Below are 20,357 nucleotides of genomic sequence, written 5' to 3'. Positions count from 1 at the left end.
ACTCAATCCCACTGGCTATGTCAGTAATAAAGATTATCAAATAGTACTGGTTCCAGTACAGACTCTGGAGGGACACCACTCATCACTGGTTTTAACTTGGACATTGAGCCATTGACTGTAACTCTTTGGACATGGCCACCCATCCGTTCCTTATCCATCTAACAGACCAACAATCAAATCTCTCTCTCTCCAATTTAGCAGCAAGAATGTTGTGTGGGGCCATGCCAAAAGGCTTTACAGAAGTCCAGGTAGATGACAGCTGTAGCTCTTCCCCTGTCCACTGATGCAGTCTCTCCATCATAGAAGGCCACTAGATCACTCAGGCATGACTTGCCCTTTCTGAAGCCATAGTGGCTGTCTCTACTCACATCCCTGTTATCAAAATGTTTTGATGTAACTTCCAGGAGGATCTGTTCCATCACCTTACTGGGCACTGAGGTGAGGCTGACAAAGGAACTGTGTGCAGGAAGAACAGAGCATATACTCCACTCTGTGGGTCCGGAAGGGCAATCTTTCCTCCACTTGTTTCTACACTTTACTTCTACAATCCCATCACCATTGGCCTCTCTGCCCTGTGATGGCTCCTCTGCATAATTTGGTGCTGGCAGATACCAGAAAGCTGCTCTTAACTACAGAAGGGGGCCTTAAGCTTGTTTGCTTAGGGAAGTTCATAGTATTCTTGAATCCTCCTCTCCAACCTGAAAGTGATAACAGAAAGGTAAAAAGCCAGCAAGTGAGCTGATGCTAGTAGCAAGAAACGTCCAGTGATATCAATGCTTGAGATCTACCAATGTTGCTAAGCACTCACTGTTCATAGTTTGATATAGAAATTTCTTGACAGAACCTTGCCAGGGTAGCCCAGTATCCAGCTTTGATAACAACCGAGACAGGCTGCTAAAAGGCCCCTATTTTTGCTGACCTTGCTGCAAGAGGATTGGACAAACATATGTTACAACCCAAGTTAAAAATCCTGCTTTGACAATGGTGTAGAGCAACAAAGCTGCAAAAGAATACATAGATGACACAGAATATGTAATACTTTTTTAAATAGACATGTATTTGGCTCAGCCTACTACTCTGAGTTTAGTAGCTGTATAGATAAGATATAGTAGCTTCTGATGAGTGCTTTCCTGCTTATTATATCTGCAAAGACAGTGAGACTGGACTTGTGGTGGTTAATGAGGCCAGAAGCTGTCCAGCTTGCAAGAAGTGGAGAGATTGCTTCCAACAAAAGTACTGTATGAAGATATTCTAGGAAAACAAGGCACAGGTTCATAAACACTACATTTGCAAGGAATGGAGAGCTATATGTATTCCAAGGAAGCAAAGAGAGATGTGGGGGAAGATGAGAACTTCACTGCTGGTCAAAATTAAGGACAACTGCTGGTTTATAAAGTACATGCTACTCATGAATTTATACAATGGCTGGAGTTTGGCTTGGTATTTGTTTCAAGATTAAGGGATTTAGATTTTGAAAGTGGTTATGTTGGGGACAGCAAAAACAGCATTATACTCAACAGGAAACAAAGGCAGAAAATCTACAGATTTGACAGTGAGAAGACTGTCTGGAAAGACAAACAGACCTGGCCCTTCACCTACCAGCTGACAAGTGTGTTTTCTGAGCCTTACTTCCCCATGTAGAAGCTTCCAGTCAAACATCATCCTTTCTTTTGCATGGAAAGGTACAGCAGGAAGCTGCCTAGCCAGCACAAACACTGTGGTATAGTACAAACCACGATCCTGCTACAGTACAAACTGTACGGTCTGTACACATAGTGCACAGTGACTTTAGACGAACTCTTGCAAAAAAAAAAGGGTAGTTTTCTGTTGCTGGGAGCATGGTCTAATTTAGCACATCTCACATGAATTACAGACTTGGCTGCTGCCTGGATATAACCTGGTGCTCACAATCTCAGACAGGTTGGTGCTGCACCTCAGAAGTTGTTGGCAGTACATACACATTTGCTGGTGCTGGCAAGGAACTGGGGCCAGAGGAAAATGGACAACATCTTGGTGCAGAAGCAGCAGCTAAGCCTATGTCAGCTTTGCTTAGGTTCATCTTTCCACTAGTGTGGTTGTGCAGGGCTCACTTTTATGGCCAGTGCTCATTAATGATTTTATAAATCATCTGGAAGCAGGAGTCAAATGTACATAAGTTCGCCAACGATACTAAATTAGGAGGAACTGCAGACTCCCTTGAGTGTAGAGAGGCCTTACAGAGAGATCTGGATAGACTAGAGAGCTGGGCAATCACCAACCGTATGAAATTTAACAAGAGCAAGCGCTGGATTCTCCACATATGACAGGATAATCCTGGTTATACATACAAACTGGGGGATGAGAGGCTGGAAAGCAGCCCCGCAGAAAGAGATCTGGGCGTTTGGGTTGATGGCAAGTTGAGTATTAGTCAACAGTGTGCCCTGGCAGCCAAAAGGGCCAATTGTGTTCTTGGGTGCATTAACCACAGCATAACTAGCCGGTCAGGGGAGGTGATTGTTGCACTCTACACTGCATTGGTGTGGCCCCACTTCGAGTACTGTGTGCAGTTTTGGGCACCTCAATATAAGGACATCAAACTATTACAGTGTGTCCAGAGGAGGGTGACTAAGATGGTGAAAGGTCTCAAGGGCAAGACTTAGGAGGAGTGGCTGAGGTCACTTGCTTTGTTCAGCTTGGAGAAAGGAAGGCTGAGGGGGACCTCATGGCAGTCTACAACTTCCTCAAGGTGGGCAGTGAAGGAGGAGGTGCTGATCTTGTCTCTCTGGTGGCCAGCGATAGGACATGAGGAAATGAAATGAAGCTGTGCCAGGGGAAGTTCAGATTGGACATGAGGAAAAGGTTCTTCACTGAGAGGGTCGTCAGTCACTGGAACAGGCTCCCCAGGGAAGTGGTCACAGCACCAAGGCTGTCAGAGTTCAAGGAGCACCTGGATGACACTCTTAGGCATATGGTTTAGCTTCAGGTAGTCCTGTGAGGGAGGACTCAGGGAGTTGGACTTGATGATCCTTATGGGTCCTTTCCAACTTGAGATATTCTATGATCTTTACCAAGAAGACCTGCTCTACTCTCAAGGCCTTGCTGGCACAGTCTCTAAGCCAGTCACAAGTACTTCTAAGCTCCCCTATCATCACTGAAGCTGGGCAGCCTACTACCTTAGCTTTGCAAGTACTACTGGCAGCACTGGCCATTTTCAACAGTGTAATTAATAATTAACATCTGCTGTATGAAAGAAGGCAAACTAGTTGTTACCCAAGATTATAAATCCAAAAGACATGTATATGAATCTTTGCATAAGGATTCTCAAAGCACCAATGGATCTTCAAATACGTTTGAGTACCAAGAACACTTGCTATGGATGAAGATATTAAATGTCCTGTGTAAATGAAAACCTTTCAAATAATTACATCTGTCAATTCAGTTTACATCATCTCATTAAAAACAAAACCAAACAACCCTTTTATTTTTGTTTCACCACCAGCTTCTTGTGTGACCCTGGCTAATCAAACTCCTTATAATTCAGTTTCATCCTGAACTCAGGATGCATTTTTTAACATTGTGAGGGCAGTGCAAAGTGTAACACATCTTCACTGACACACAGTGCAAATATTATGTCTAAGTAACACCTCCATCTCTGCAAATTTTCCTTTGGCTAAGTAACATCTTTAGAAAGCTGATCTTTTAGGCAAGGCTTTGAGTTCTATGAATTATAGTTATTTTACACTTTCAAAAATATGACACAACATTTCATATAATTTTCTTATGATCTCTCAAAGTAGATTAAAAAAAGTCTGTCATGCACTACAATTAAGGTGGCAAAACTTCCCCCTACAACACAAAGTGTCTGTTGCCACTATCTAGAGTTGCATGATCATGGACACAAATATGCAGAGTAATGAGAAGGAAAAAAACACACCTCTTTCTAAGAGAAAGAACAGGACAAAATTGTGTAAGTGTACATCATACATTTATTACTGAACAACTCTCTCAACTCCAAAATTGGGCACAGGGATTAAAAATAAAAATTCATTGCACTACCTAGTAAAGCATTACTAGTAACTCTCATAAAAAATGTACAAATTTTGTTAAAAATTTATCAAGCCTTCAAATGATTTGGTTACAGATATTTACAATACATTTAAAACTACATGTTAAATGATACAATAGAGTATGATTTAAAGAAAACATGTGACAAAATATTATTCCGACAAAACCCATAAGCTTTCATAACCATTAGCAAATCTGAAATACAAGTAGCAAAATGAGGTAAAAATGTACCAAAGAAAAAAACCACAGCTTTTACAAAGGCCCAAAGATAACTCAGTCAAAAACATGTTTTCTACAATCAAAATTTAAAAGGTTGGTAAATCACATCCCAAGTATACAATGTGTTACCAGCTGTGAAATCACACTAAAGAGCCTGTACAAAACGGCATACAACAAAAAGCTTTATTTTTTTTGTAAATAAAGCTACAAAATGAGACATTGGAATTATCTGTAGGCCTTGATATCCACTAAAATGTCAAATTAAATTGACAGTTTATGCAAAAAACACAGCAGTGCCAATATGATAAAGCAAACATACTACAGGTGCGGGTTTTTGGTGGTTTTGGTGTTTTGTTGTTTTGTTTTGTTTTTTTTTTTTTTTTTTTTTTTGAGAAGAAGGAGCCAGGTGATGGCAAGAAAGGCAATGAACGTAAAAATAGTCTTGCTGAATTCAGGTGCTGCCAGGCACCATGTCAGGCTGTGGAATTACACACAAATGTGCGTAATACATGGCAGTTAACAGCTGAACATAAATCCCCCTCCCTTGACAGCTACAACAGAGAGGACTTTACTGTAGCTTGCCTGAGCTGATTCAGAACATATGCTCATGTGCTGTTTATACACATTAACCAGAGGAAGCAAGTCCACATACATCTGCAAAAGTCCCACGCAAATGAAAGAACCATTCCAGAAGAGATGAGCCATGAGAGTGCAAGAATTAATTTCAGGATTCTACCAACTTAGATCCTCCAGTCTCCTAGATCTCCCACAGCCTCACAGAGTTTTACTGGGAAAAAAGGGACATTACACATCAAGATTTCTCCAGTTCCAGAAAGAGGACTACTTTCCCTTGGCTTCAGAAGAATGTGTCTTGTTCATTTTTATCTAGCTTAGAAAAAGTGCCCTCTTTCCATGCTTTGAACTGAATATCAAGCACAGTAGTGTTAGTTACGTTTAAATCTGTACACACAGAATTTTTTCTTTTGTAACTACATGAAAGAGCCTAACTTTTGTAAGACATATGTGGCATAAGCTTTTTAAACAACATGGTTTTATTTGTTAAAAAAATAAATTTTATTACATGTAATTTAATCTGCTAGGTGTTACTGTGAAAAGCCTATTCTTTAACTCCACTGGAGAGAGAAGAAATTCTAATATTTTGAAGTTGATGTAACAGCATTTTTATTTATTTAGTGTTCTTAAGTATGAATATGTATGGAAAGACTCACTGTTTTTGAGAACTACCTGCATAACTAAACAGAGGGAAGAGCATCTGAAATAGGGCAAAATTGTGCTTTTATTTTATCTGCACCAAGAGCTGTGACTGGTCTGTAGAATCTTCAAAGAGGGAAATCAGCACACAGAACATCTAACACTGTTTGAAATTATAACTGATACTAAATCATAGCAGCATACAAAAGCATCAGAAATGATAAAGAATAAACTTAAAGCTGAGACTGGTGGCAAGTTGCAGCAATATTGCTAATTGTGCCACTTGTGCTGCTGCAACCAAAGTAATGACACTGAATTTAGGAGAATAATTTTGTTGCAAAAAGTGCATCCTTTGAATAACTATGGTGTATGTAGACCTAAATATTTTGCTAGAACATATCAAAGATCTTAACAGTCTGAATGTTATAAATGAAGCTAATTTTTTTTCAATAGCCCAAATAAAACATCATTCAAGAGTGCTTGAACAGAGGTTATCACCTCCTGTTTCACAGTACTGTTCTGGAATTTTCTCCAATTTTCTCCTGTAGTGGAGTGCTCTGGAAATTTGATTGTAAAAACCAAGGCAGTTCCTTCTTCATATTAAACTCATCATGAAATAAGGAAGGACAAGAAGCAGCATCAGGGCAACTGAATTCTGCAGTTAGTGACCAAAAGTCATGTTCTCTTGTGGTACAATGAAAAAAACCAGCAAGTTCTACTTCTCTGAGAAAATGCTAAAAATTTTCTTTTATTCATCAAGTTGCAGGAATAAAATTGTAACCTTTTACAAGTTACTTTAGTTGTATAAAAACTCCCTTGTAAATGACAAATATTTATGTGATTAAAGCCAATGTTTATAAGCCAGAAGATTATGTCCTTAGCAAGTACAATGGCCAAAGTGAAGAGCAACAGCTCAAGACCCTCAGTGTCCTTTCTGCTTCCTTTCATGGAAGAAGCACATAACTGGCAAAGCCAGCTAGAAAAATATAAAAGGAGAACAGAAAAGCATTGATATTCATATTAGCAATTGAAAATGTTAATATTGCTAAATGATTTGTGTGATATTGCAACTTTACATTGATAAAATAACTTGTAAGTCAGCCATCCAAAAATCCAGACTTTGTAACATATGCTAAAACCCCAAGGTCACTCACATAGGAAGAATCAATGCACTTTTTAGTGGTACGCATTTAAAGCCTCCGATGAAGGGGAAGCATAACAGCTGTTTGAATAGTAGGTAGAAAGGTCTTCATACCTGTAAGTACATTGGGGAGGAAATACTAGATGTCTGTAATTGCTGCACCCATCGCATTCAGTGTGCAACTTCAAACACAAGGAAAGGAACCAGTGTACAGTACTAGTACTGTTTAAATAACACACAAGATTATACATTGCAGCATAATTATTACTACACACATACATTCTCAGTACATGCTGGTATACACGTTCTCAAACACATATGTACACTCAGTCACAAGCTCACTTCACGCATCCTCTCACAAGCAAACACACATTCACACCATTCATTCCCACTCACAGTATCTGATGGCTCTATATAAGGTAGATTGCTATATTGTTTGGAGCTACCACTTTTTTTTTTCCTTTTTCTTTTATATAAAAGCACATGCTAAAAGATCACATCCACAGTAATCTCGCAGCAACACTCAGAATGATCACACAAAAACCAGGGAATGTTAGTGCACACACAAAATTAAGCTAAAAAAAAAATCTTTGGAGTTCCAATCACACTGTTAGTATAACAATCCCGTAACTGTGAAGACTAGTTATAAGCTTTGTAATTGATTAAGTCACACAGTGCAAAGTAAGGTCCACTGACCCTTTTGTGGAAAGGGCAGGCGGGAAGCCACATGGGTAAGTTCAATAGATAGTTCATATATACATGTGACCAGGAACGCCCAAACCAGATTTGTGCTCTTAGATTGGTCATTCGGAATCACGATGCACTTCTGAAGCATCAGCTCTACAAATTGGGCAGGTACGATTTGCCTGTAAAACCAGAAACAAAAGAGGATTTACAATACTGACAAATACATTGTTAAGGTTATGTGTATATGACACTGAACATCTGTGACCATAATGAAGTCACTACCTTCAGCACTCAAGTACTGAAAGGCAACTCAAGAGTACTCAAAACAAGAGAAGACAAAGTATGCTTACGCTTTTTTTTTAGTTTTGTTATGTTAGAGTGGTGTGATAAGTTTGCCAATTCAAAATGACATTTAAAAAAAATTGCGCCTTTTATCTTCAACGATAAAGCAAAACAGCAAACTAGGCTTTATCTAAGTGATAGTGGTTTTATTAATGCAGATTCATACTTATAGTATATTGCAATCAGATGGATGCAATTAAGAAGCTGTACTGTGTGCTGCAGAGAAACCCACCAAAACCAGACTAGCAACCTTGGGCTGCAAACAAATGTCCTATAAGAGGGTGTCATGTTGTCACAAGCTCTAATAATCAGGGATCACATCTCTTCATACTCTGTTTAAAACTTTCAGTTATCCTCATAGAAATCCATCCTATAGACATGGTCAAAGCTGAAAGAAAACTAGGGAAAAAGGGAAGGGGTTTTAGTAAAGGGTGGGTGGGGGGGGAGGCGGGCAGGGAGAGAAATAAGATGGCCTGACGGAACAGGTATTCAAGTAACACACACAAGCAGATCTAAATTTAGCCCTTCAGTAAAGCACTCACTGAAAATATGTCCTGTGATTCTTTTACTTTTATAGCTTCCTTAAAAAGATAAGACAGATGAGAAGTAACATTCCTTAAGCTACTGGGAAAGTATTTCTGCTTTCTCATTCCCCTTTTCAAATAAAGGCTAACTTCATTTTAGCAAATGATGAGAAGCAGCCCAAAACAAATATGGAACATCTATGATAAAACATTTCCTTCGCAAAGGGCAGAGTGAAGAGAACTCTTCCCTGCCCAAAATTCTGTATTTCATAGTTCCCAAAATTGCAGGACCAAGACCACTCCAAGTGGTCAACTCCAAGTTTTTCTAAGGTAGACAAATTTTTCAATGAAAATACAAGTGAGAGCATCAAGAAATGTGGCTCTGCAGGCCAGTTTAGAAATCATTGCCACAAATTTCAAATCCAAACAATAAATGCCAAAGAAAGTAACATGTTATTACCGAAAAACATTATTTAGTAATGCAAGTTTTTTCTGTCAATTATTACTGTTATTACTGTTTTATAGTTTATAGTGTAGTTATTATTGGCTTATAGTTTTTGTAAAGCATGGATTGGAGAATCAATTCAAAACCTATTTCTTGCTCTTTCACTAGCAGTTTTGAAATTACTTGAGGACAATGCCATTACTTGGTCACTACTTTGTACTTGCATTATTCTAGATAATTCATAATTCAGCAAATATAATTTCTAAAATAAAAAGGCATGTTCTTCAGAAGTCAATGGATTAATAAATCAAGAGGTATTCGCTTAGAAAAATAATTAAGTATCTACCACTTGTAGCATGAAACAGAGCATTCAGTGGGAGTAATTTCCTGATAGGAATTGCATAAATAAATCCATTGTGCCAGGATAAAACGAATACTCACGGACACTACACCACTGCTTTTTAAGTCACTTTTCAAGATCTTACATGAACATCTGTTTTGAATTTAGTTGCATTCTTGTGCCTTTCATGAAATTCATTCCCCCTTCCTAGCATGTAACATGACTCTGGTGCAAAAAGAGGAGTAAGGTGGACATCACGTAGTAATATTGACCTTCTAACTAGCTACTCTTTCAGGCAAGCTTACTTTTTGTACTGTAAGGAGAGAGACCTGCACAATGAACTGATTTTTTTAATATATTTTATAGAAATTTATAGCTAAAGTGAACTGCATTTAGAACAATGAATCTGTAGGGCTACTAGAATCCTTTAAAAAGCATTGCACTACTTTGGTGTTAGTCCATCAGAACCAAGTTAAACTATAGTTACAGTTTGTCTTTTCTCATATATCATACAGCATTTCCTATCAGAACATTAAATATAAAGGCAACTTTTCCTTGTTATCTGTTTCTAAACCCTCAGAGTGAAGATAGGCCGTTTTCAAGCTGTCCCTTGGAACAATGACTTACTTTGCAAAAGAACAGATTTCTCATGTATTCATATTTGACGAAAGGATTTAGGATATTAAGAAATAACCAAATACTGTGAAATATGAGAATTGACAGTACTATGAAAAGCAAAAGGATAACCTCCCTCTTGTTAATTCTGTTTCCTCCACTGGATTACACCTTCTTTCACAAATCTTTAACCTTGTTTAACCAGGGAAGTATAAATTAAAGTGGGCAACCCAATGCACTGTAAAACAACATTTCCTCTCTCTTGCTCACACTACCTAAAAAGGTGGTACTGTACATAGCATTATACTAACAGGGCAGATCTAACCTTTCATGCACAGACAAGCCACAAAACTTTCTTAGATACCTTTTTTTTTCTCCATCATCACCAACAGGCAGTGCATTAAGGATTTTTTTTTTTTAAATCATCAGATTGGATCACTAAACTCTTATTTAAATCTTTCACTAACAACATCGTGAAACTTAAAGAATGAACTTGACTCCATAGTTCTAGAACTAGTTCTAGAAATATTCCTAGACAGCAAATACTTTTTTCAAAGAGACAAGATTAAATCAGTAAAACTCAGGGACAAGCTGGTAACTTTTTTGTTTTTTTACCTTGCAGAAAAACGTTACAGGTACTGAAAGCTACGATTTTTACCTTCCCTTGCAGAATTTATCAACATGATGTTGGCTGGATGGTGTGAATTAAATGGATGTGGACATTATTATACTATCAACATATAAACCAAGTTGTCAAATACAGAAAGGACTGGACAGAAGGCAAAACTATAGCCCAAAATATCTTCCAGTTATCCTCACTCGAGATGTTTGCTGCTTAACTGTCATCAAGTTTAGACAAAGGCTGTAATTAAAATAGGCTGGTGTTACAGGTAATTTGTTACAGTGTGCAAAGCAAAATAATCTTTACTTCCATACACCATCTTCGTACCAGTGTACCTAAACCCACATCACGTAAATATATTGCCTTAGCAATCGTACACTACGAAGCTTTAACCCTGTCTAGCTTATTTTGCATCCAGCTCTGGAATACACGATGTCAATACAAGCAGACTTAGGTGGGTATAACTGCACTCCCTTTAGGTTTAGATTGCATATCTTTCACTGCATTGCTCCATCTAGCTGATACTCTTATGCTCATAGAGCTTTTCTGTGATAAGACAACCTTTAGAAAATACCACACTTGAAGATCTGTTAGAAAATAGTTTCTAAGCTGGGACAGGAACATCAGAAAAAAGCCGTTTCACCACTACTACAGTGCAGCTACGATTATGAAAATACAGACTAAACTAAATCTGCTTTTTTCACTTTGCTGTTCTGAATTCAATTGCCAGTTCATTGCCAGTTGAAAGTACTAAACCTAACTGTAGAACTGCCACACTGTGTTCCAAAAAAGCTTAATTCATTATACTTCTCTGATTCTTGAGACCAACACCAAGTAGGAAAGAGCACAAGAACAGGACAAGCATGCATGATACTTCCCTGCCATATTCTAACTTACAGCAATCTGCAGATCAGGGGGTCTATGAATCAGAAGTATATTTTTTCACATTAATAGTCTGGAAAGAGCTGACTTTTTACAAATCTATATAATCAATTTAACCTATATAGACATACAGCATCCACTATCTCACAGAGCTGTCAAATGATCTTAGTTCTTTTTTTGTAAAATGAAGGGAATAGTATCCCTGGATACACTGCCCACACCACAGATAACTTACGAAGTTTCACGCAACGAAAAGACTTGACAAATCTAGTGTGAACACTCCTCGAGAGGAGTAGGGCGACACTGGACAATACCACTTGAATAGATGATATAATCGACTCTTAATTTGCAGTTAAAGAGCAGAACAGCATACATCTAGCACAGATATATTGATAATATTATGAGGGGTGTGTGTGTGGCTTTTTAATCTGACAATAAAACAACTAGGTGTTTACATTCCTCTTGCTGATTCTCAAGTATGTACATGGATTCAGATACTGCATAACACCAGTTCTACTGAAAGTTATGAGCAATGTTGTGGAAACATTTACACTGGCCTTAGAGTTTTTAGAAGCCTTAGACTACCATGGATACTGTAGCCCAAGAGCAATTTCATATACCAGTTTATAAAATCCTTCTCATTATTCTTGATATCTTGTTAGCCAAAAGAATGCTGTCAATATTAACTTCATTTTTTTCATTCTCTGCACTAAATATTTTAGTGTATGCCTAAGACATGCGTTTTCTTGCTTTCATGAAGTTATAAAGGCAAGGGTTTTTAATTTCTTTTTCCGAAACAACAGACCCCATCTGTAATTCTCTAGGGACTATATCCTGTATTAACATAGGATCACTGCAGTTTCAAATGTTCTACACAACAGACTATACACAGATTAAACTAAAGCTGAATAGAACAAAATAGTGAAAAAAGGTGAGGCAAGATGGGGATCAATACCTTGCTTGCTAGCAGTTAATCTGGCTAATGCAACTTGTAGAGAAGTCTGTGTAACATCATCTACTTATTTTTATTTCCTGTTCTTCACACCTTCTGTACTGCTGCTATTTTCTCTGTCCTCTTACTGGGCTGCCCTGATTCTAGATACTTTCTTTTCTGCTCAAATTCTCTTGGAAGGGTATATCATAATTTTGTAAAACTGTAATTTATATTTGTATATATTACATTTCTATATGTATGTATATATGCATACACATATATGTACACACATAACACATTTTATTTGCCCCAGAACCTAACATTAACAGCAAAATGGGGGAGGAAGGCATTAGTACTCATTCTTGCTCTGCAGGATACATAGAACAGTTAAAGCCACCATCATCACAGAAATTGTAATTCATGCTTCCTATATTATTATGTTACATTTTGTTTTCAAGTCGTCTTTAATTTCACAGATTACTTGAATTCACAGTCATTGTTTTGTGCAAACGGAAAACACGGGAAGATCTGTCAATGAAAATAATTCTCTTCATATTAACTTTTCCTTGTTCCAAAGATTATAAAGAAACTTCCTTCATCAATTGTTAGAAAAACATCATAAGTAGGCAGTGCTTCCACTCTGTTGGCATTTCTAGCCTAAGTATTAGAAACGTGAAACAAGATGAAATGAAGTGCAACAGCAAAATACACCCCCTCCTTCCCCCAAACTACATAATAAATTCCCTGTAAGATAGGAATTTTTTTTTTTTTTACCTTCAGCCATTTATCGACACACTTGGCATGGAACTCATGGTTACAGGGTAAGACTCTAAGTAGCTGCCTTAACTCAAAATCACACATGCACACCACACACCTGAAAAAGACAACAAAGTTCAAACATATCTGCTATGTAAGAACAACAAATACATATTCCATACAAAACTTTACAGGTATGACTGCAACATGGTAGCTCTTTTACCCCTTGGGTAGCTATAGTTATCTGTGTCTGTAGTTGAAGATGTGTAGTGTGACAACGTAAACTGAGAATTGCTGTTGTGGTTCTTCTTTTCTGTTCTTTCAAATCACGAAGTGCTCCTGCTCACAGGAGTTCACAGGCCCAACCAACGGAACATATGTTATCAAACTTCAAAGTGGTGGAGATAATGATCTATAAAGTTCACTCCCTACTGATACTAGTAGGTCACACTGAGGGTCACTGAAACTAGAATAACAGAGGAAAAATCCTGACTCTGATGTTCAAACATTAAACAGCATTTGGTACTAAGTCACTTTAACTACCTTCATATCCATACTGCCCTTTCCACTTGATTGTGCAGATCTTTCAAACACAATTAAGTTAATGGGTTTTAAAAATAGAAGGTACACTCCACTGACCAAGCTCTGTTAGGAGCACTTCAAACTTCAACACTTGAAACTTTTTTAACACAGCCTAAATTCCAAGTTGACAATGTCACTTTAATGTCTAGTATGCTAAATAAGACCTAGAACACCTTTCTTTCATTTTAATTTTTTAAATGCTGAGGAACTAAATTGAAACACAGCTAAATGATGTGAGACTAGATAGAGGTTTTAAAGTAAGGATAAATAGTATTTGATCTCAAAAGCAATCCACGAAAAAAAAGATTAAACTGTTTACTGACAGGGCTTTTAAAGCCCTTCGGGCCTAGCTGAGGCTGCAAGTGAAAAAAATGAAAATACAGCTGCTTATATGATGGACCTTTGAAAGAGACCAATGTACTTACAATGTCTGTTCTGACTGGTGGTTGTTTGGATTGAACCTGTAAGATGGAAGTTGTTCAATGTCTGCTTTTGTCAGTCCTCGTGGTTTGGCTTCTCCCAGACGTTCTGCCAAATTCAGCAGTGCCTGCAAAACATGGAAACTGGACATTTAGAAATTCACTACAGATGGGGCTGCCATTACACCTCACTACCCCAGCTGGAAGCACAAAACACCTTTCTATCAAGAAATGTTTACAACCTTAGTTCTTCCCTACAACACAAACCTCGTGGAAAGCCTTTCAGAATTCAACCATCTTTCTAATTATGTACGATGTTCTCTTTGGGATTTCAAAAACTCCAGGATATCCAGGATACAACTTCCAATTAGTCCTGTGGCTGCATGTACAGCTTGGTAGTATTTTGCTTCTGAAGCATCCCCTCACCCCAATACGAAATTAATAGTGCTGGTAACCAGAGAAAATCATCAACAACTTTGCTTCCTAAGAACATGTGAGTCTGGTCTTGTGAGAGAAACTAAGAATTTAAAGGGACAGGTTCTGACTCCCACTCCACATCTTGGGCTAGCTGAATTGAAATACCGTGATTTTATCCTGAATCTGGAAAACAAATGCATACTATCAAACTTTAAGCCCTTTTTTTGCTAAATTTTACGTTCACTTTCCAAGCCAAGCATTGCAACTAAAAGCCTCTCATGTAAATAATTTGCACTCTGTCATGTCTGTAACTTGCGCTCCTTCATAAGGGACCTAGGAAAAATATCACTACAAATGTGATGGAGAACCAAGGCATAGAAATGTTAAAAGATTTGGTGAAAGCTGCAAACAGTACTGATGACAGATTTCTAATACTGTCAGACCTAGGGCCCAAATTCTCAGAAATAAGATGATGTTGCTTCTGAACTAGAACAGAATTTATTACAGAAGTTATTACACAAGTGCTCATTGCTAAACTGAAGTTTACAACTACACAGAGCTTGTAAGAGGAGCACAGGCAAAGAGATGCAAAAGTTGATGATGACTGAAGAGAAATCAAATGGAATCCAATAATCTCACAGCAAAAACACAACAGCTGGGACTGCCCCATAATTATCTAGGATATTAAAAGAGGGTTCTAAATCCATAGACGTGAATTACTGTACCCTACTGAGGGCCAAGAAGAAAAGGCAGCAATGCAGTTTTTATAAACATTACATTTAGGTTAATTAATCCTATGACATTAACGCTATTCTGCATTAACGCTATTCTGCAAATTTACACACATAAAACCAGTAACTCACCCTGTTCTTTTGGAAGTGCTTCACTTCTGTTTGATATTTAAAATCAATTAAAATTCAAAAGGAGAAGAGTAGCATGTAGAACATAAAAACTGAACAATTTAATAATTACTAGCCTGGATGGGTGGATTCTGGCAAAGAGCAATAGACAAAAAATAAAGCTAAGCACTTCTAATGTCCAGTATTGCAAAAAAATCTGAAAGGATGGTTTCTGGATTCTGTCTTCGCAGTCATTACATTTATTTGAAAGACAAAAGCAGGATTAAAAGCAAAATATAATGAAATGTTATGTATTGCTTGAGCTAACATCTGTTCTTTAAAGGTAGCTGTAGTTTGCACACCAACCTCATAGTTTTCTACTTCTCCATCTTCCACATCCAACTCAAAGCTGAAAGCTGGTCCAACTGCAGGTGGTACTGGGAGCATTGATCTGTCATGAGAGCAAACAACAGTAAGGTTCAGCATCTTGTTGAAGGAAAGCACAGAAACGTCTGGCAGAGGTAAAGTCACCTTGTTGATTCCTCTCAAATCAACAAGTTCTCAGAACTGGTAAAAACGTTATGTTTGAAGTCAAGAATAGACATTTTAAGTGAAAGAGTGAAATGAAAAAGCTAATTCTGCCACTTTTTGATACCAAGAGTGCTGCCTTTTCAATTGCATGCATGTCTCAACTGATACTTCCAATCAGGCTCAGCATTATTACAAAAACTAATCTCTTGATTATTCCAGATTATGGAGAGCTAAAACTGACAATGAATTGACATTCTGGTTTTAAATATATTTAGTTTCTTTAAGAGGACAAAATATCAACAAAGATAAGGAATCCTAAGTTCACTTAACTTTTCAATACAAAAGCCTTGAAACTTTCGTAAGCCTAAAACACACAATGAAGATAATAAATAGGATATGCTACTGGACCAACTTCCATACTGAAGGCAAGCACACACTCACTTTCTCACATACTGTGATGTTGGTCAAAGCAGAATCTCTTCTGATAGAGAGGCAAGAGAGATATGGTTTTCTGGTTTTATATTCAACAAGTGTTTTTACCCCGCAAGACAGTCCTATGGGTCAAAATTTAATGCACAGACATAGAAATCACAAATTCACAGCACTAAAATCCCATTGAAGTAATCAGGAATTACTGTGTGACATCGTGTCCTCAATGGACAGGCAAGAAGCTATGACATAATTCTTAGACTGTAAGAAGCAAAGTTGAATGGCTTCAATGAATCATATTTCTGGTGCCATTTTGATGCCATGTCTGATATTGCACAGAGAGAAACTACAGATCTGGTGCCAATATTTGATTATTTCCTTGTCAATGTCACCTTTGCCACCAGAAAATAATCTTTGTTTTCCAAACATTTCATACTTATTTTCAAAACATAACACAAAAGAATAATCAATCTCATGTCATATACCCAAACTCGTCTACAGAGGGTCTACCATAACACACGACAGATAATTCCTCAATGTTAATTGTCCCACATGTTTTCCAGAAACAGGTAATCAGAGGCAGAACAGAAATTCAACAGCTGTAACAGATTAGCAGTTCAGCCAATAAAGAGTAACAGATCACAGAAAGCTCCCATCCTTGTATTTCATAATTAAGAACGAAACCAAATGAATTTATTCTGTAACTGAAGACTCCTAGGACTTTATCCTACGGCATAACCATGCCTTTGTAAGAGTATCCAAATTTTAAAATTTGTTGAAGATATTACAAAGAGTTCAGAAACAAGAGGCTACTGTGCCTTAAAAACCTACGAAACTACATTGGATAAAATTGTTCACTTATATTTTTTCTTGGCTCAATGGTGCATGTTATTCAGAATAGGCTGAAAAATTTACGCAGAAATGGAAGTTTTCCTCCTCTCTGGGACAGCTGAACCATGTCTGTTCTCTGGTAGAGTCCAACCATAAAAGTGACAAAACCCTTGTTGAAAGTCACATGACTTCTTAATAGCCTACATGGAAGCAAATTTACATTGAACTTACAGCACATAAGGTAATAGGCTGGGATGGTAAGGGTGTGGTGGTATTGGCTGCTGTGATCGGTATCTGCTGCGCCCTGTGAGTCTTCGAGGCATAAAAGGTTGGTAAGGCTGCAAGAAAGAAGAAAATAAGCTTCAGCTAGAACTTGTGTCCAGTTCTGGGCTCCCCAGCACAAGACAGACATGGACATACTGGAGAGAGTCCAACAAAGGGCGACTAAGATGGGACTGGAGCCTCTCACATATAAGGAAAGGCTGAGAGAGCTGGGACTGTTCAGCCTGGAGAAGGGAAGGCTCAGGGGGATCTTATCAATGTATAGAAATACCTGAAGGGAGGGTGCAAAGAAGACTGAGCCAGGCTCTTTTCAGTGGTGCCCAGTGACAAGACCAGAGGCAATGGGCACAAACTGAAACACAGGAGGCTCCGTCTGAACATCAGGAAACACTTCTTTACTGTGAGGGTGACTGAGCACTGGCACAGGTTGCCCATAGAGGTTGTGGAGTCTCCATCCACGGAGATATTCAAAAGCTGACTGCACACGGTCCTGGGCAACTGGCTTTAGGTGGCCCTGCTTGAGCAGGGGCATTGGACCAGATGACCTCCATTCCAACCTCATCCAGTCTGTGATTCAACATTTTGTTTTCTTAATCATGAAATAAAATGAAATCTGAATATTGAAATCCATTTTCAATAATGCATCATTAAAAAAATCCAGCCTCTGCTCAAATCCAAAAGAACCTCAGTCTCAATTTGAAATTATTCCCATCAATAACACATAATCATACCATTCCATGTGAAAAAATAGTAACACACAACAGAATTCCTTGCAGGCTCTTGTGTGCTTAGTCTACATGGAGGCTGGTTAGGGAAACAGGACTTGAACCCCTGACGCTCTTTTAAATATAAAAGCCCAGGCTTTAGGGCAGGTGCTCTTATGCATGCTTGCACACAAGTGGTTGAGTAAAGATGCCTTTTAAAAAAAATAAAGTCTTTAAAAAAAGATTTTTAAAAAACCTCTTTTTAAAAAAACCCCAAACTTTTAAGCAGTGGTGTATATTTACTTTTATGTTAAAGAAGGGTTGAAGCCTTTCAAGTCTATGTGGAGAGCTTAATCAGTACAATTTCTGCAGCTGGACGACACTAAAAGAGACAGTCAAGCCTAAAGCTTCAATGTATTCTTTCCATGGATAAAACAGGGCTTTATTGTCATACTTTTTTTCATTTACATGCTAAGCTCTTCACTTGTATATTTAAGTTTTCATTGTAACTGTTCAAAATTCCTTGTATTACCTACTAAAATGGGGACACATACATAGTAAAAAATTTCCATTTAAATGTAAACTATATTTTTCCAGAAATATTCAAAGTACTAAAATTCTTTTAGTGATTTTTAAAACTGCAATTCTTGTACCACTATCGAATTCATATTTGATGGCCTCAAGACTTTTGTTTTTTTGAAACAAAGAACACTCAAAATCTTTACTAACATGTTTTTCTTCTTCCATGTTTGTAATTTCAACCTGACAAGGTTGAATGTTTATGGGTGAAAATCAGGGGGAAGGTCGGCAGGGCGGACATTACAGCGGGAGTCTGTTATAGACCATCCAACCACGATGAGCAGGCGGACGAGGTGTTTTACAAGCGGCTGTCAGAAGCCGCCCGGTCGCCGGCCCTTATACTTGTGGGCGACTTCAACTTGCCGGATGTCTGCTGGAAATACACCATGGCAGAGAGGAAGCAATCTAGGAGGTTCCTAGAATGTGTGGAGGACAACTTCCTCATGCAAGTGGTAAATGAGCCCACTAGAGGTGGGGCCCTGCTTGACCTGTTGTTTGTGAACAGAGAAGGACTAGTGGGAGATGTGAGGGTCGGTGGCCGTCTTGGGAGTAGCGACCATGAAATGTTAGAGTTTTCGATAGTGGGGGAAGTAAGGAGGGGCAAGAGCAGAACTTCTGCCTTAGATTTCCGGCGGGCTGACTTTAGCCTGTTTAAGAGGCTGGTGGACCGAGTCCCTTGGGAATCGGTCCTGGAGGACAAAGGAGTCCAGGAAGGCTGGACATGCTTCAAAAGGGAATTGCTAAATATTCAGGAGCAGGCTGTCCCAGTCTGTAGGAAGGCAAGCCGTCGGGGAAAAAGACCGGCCTGGTTAAACAGGGAACTTAGACTAGAACTTAAGGAAAAAAAGAGAGCCTACTTGCTCTGGAAGAAGGGTCGGGTAACTTGGGAGGTCTATAGGGAAGTGGCCAGGTCGTGTAGGGAGAAGATTAGAAGGGCCAAAGCTCAATTAGAGCTCGATTTGGCTGCTACAGTCAAAGACAACAAAAAAAGCTTTTACAAATACATCAACAGCAAAAGAAGGGTCAAGGAGAGCCTCCGCCACTTGCTGAATGAGGAGGGTAGTGTAGTGTCAGGGGATGAGGAAAAGGCAGAGGTGCTCAATGCCTTCTTTGCCTCAGTCTTTAATGTCAAGACCGGTTGTCCTCAGGAGACTCGGCCCCCAGAGCCTGAAATTAGGGACGGGGGGCTGTGTGAACCTCCCGTAAACCAGGAGGAGATGGTTAGTGACCTGCTGTGCCAGCTGGACACCCACAAGGCTATGGGCCCGGATGGGATTCACCCCAGAGTAATGAAGGAACTGGCAAATGAACTTGCCAAACCACTCTCGATTATCTGCCAGCAGTCCTGGTTAACTGGAGAAGTTCCAGCTGACTGGAAATTAGCGAACGTAACTCCCAGCTACAAGAAGGGTCGGAAGGACGATCCAGGGAACTATAGGCCTGTCAGCCTGACCTCGGTGCCAGGCAAGGTCATGGAACAGATCATCCTGAGTGCCATTACACGGCACATGCAGGACAATCAGGGCATCGGGGCCAGCCAACATGGATTCATGAAAGGCAGGTCCTGCTCGACCAACCTGGTCTCCTTCTATGACAAAGTGACCCGCTTAGTAGATGAGGGCAGGGCTGTGGATGTAGTCTATCTAGACTTCAGTAAGGCATTCAACACTGTCTCCCACAGCATCCTCCTGGACAAACTGGCTGGGTGGACTCTTCAATGGGTTAAAAACTAGCTGGATGGCCGAGCCCAGAGAGTGGTGGTGAATGGGGCAAAGTCCAACTGGCGGCCGGTCACTAGCAGTGTTCCCCAGGGCTCAGTTCTGGGGCCGGTGCTGTTCAATATCTTTATAGATGATCTAGACGTAGGGATTGAGTGCACCCTCAGTAAATTTGCAGATGACACCAAGCTGGGTGGGAGCGTCGATCTGCTGGAGGGTAGGATGGCCCTACAGAGGGATCTGGACAGGTTAGATAGATGGGC

The 20,357-nt window shown here is 39.1% G+C and overlaps 1 protein-coding gene across 5 annotated transcripts in view; it reads right to left on the bottom strand.

Annotated features, from left to right (window-relative positions):
* Positions 1 to 3,942: 3,942 nt before the first annotated feature.
* Positions 3,943 to 20,357, bottom strand: part of RNF38 (ring finger protein 38) — a 124,141-nt gene continuing 107,726 nt past the window's right edge. For all 5 annotated transcript variants that reach the window (XM_068423537.1, XM_068423540.1, XM_068423542.1 and 2 more), the window contains 5 exons: positions 17,043 to 17,149; positions 15,387 to 15,471; positions 13,771 to 13,892; positions 12,782 to 12,881; positions 3,943 to 7,482 (listed from right to left, as the gene is read on the bottom strand). In XM_068423537.1, coding sequence (XP_068279638.1) covers positions 7,420 to 7,482; positions 12,782 to 12,881; positions 13,771 to 13,892; positions 15,387 to 15,471; positions 17,043 to 17,149 — 477 coding nt within the window. In that variant the 3' untranslated portion in view covers positions 3,943 to 7,419. The remainder of the gene's footprint in view (positions 7,483 to 12,781; positions 12,882 to 13,770; positions 13,893 to 15,386; positions 15,472 to 17,042; positions 17,150 to 20,357) is intronic.

The sequence above is a fragment of the Nyctibius grandis genome, chromosome Z (assembly GCF_013368605.1).
Source record: "Nyctibius grandis isolate bNycGra1 chromosome Z, bNycGra1.pri, whole genome shotgun sequence".
Lineage (NCBI taxonomy): Eukaryota > Metazoa > Chordata > Aves > Nyctibiiformes > Nyctibiidae > Nyctibius > Nyctibius grandis.
This window is presented reverse-complemented; position numbering and strand designations above follow the sequence as displayed.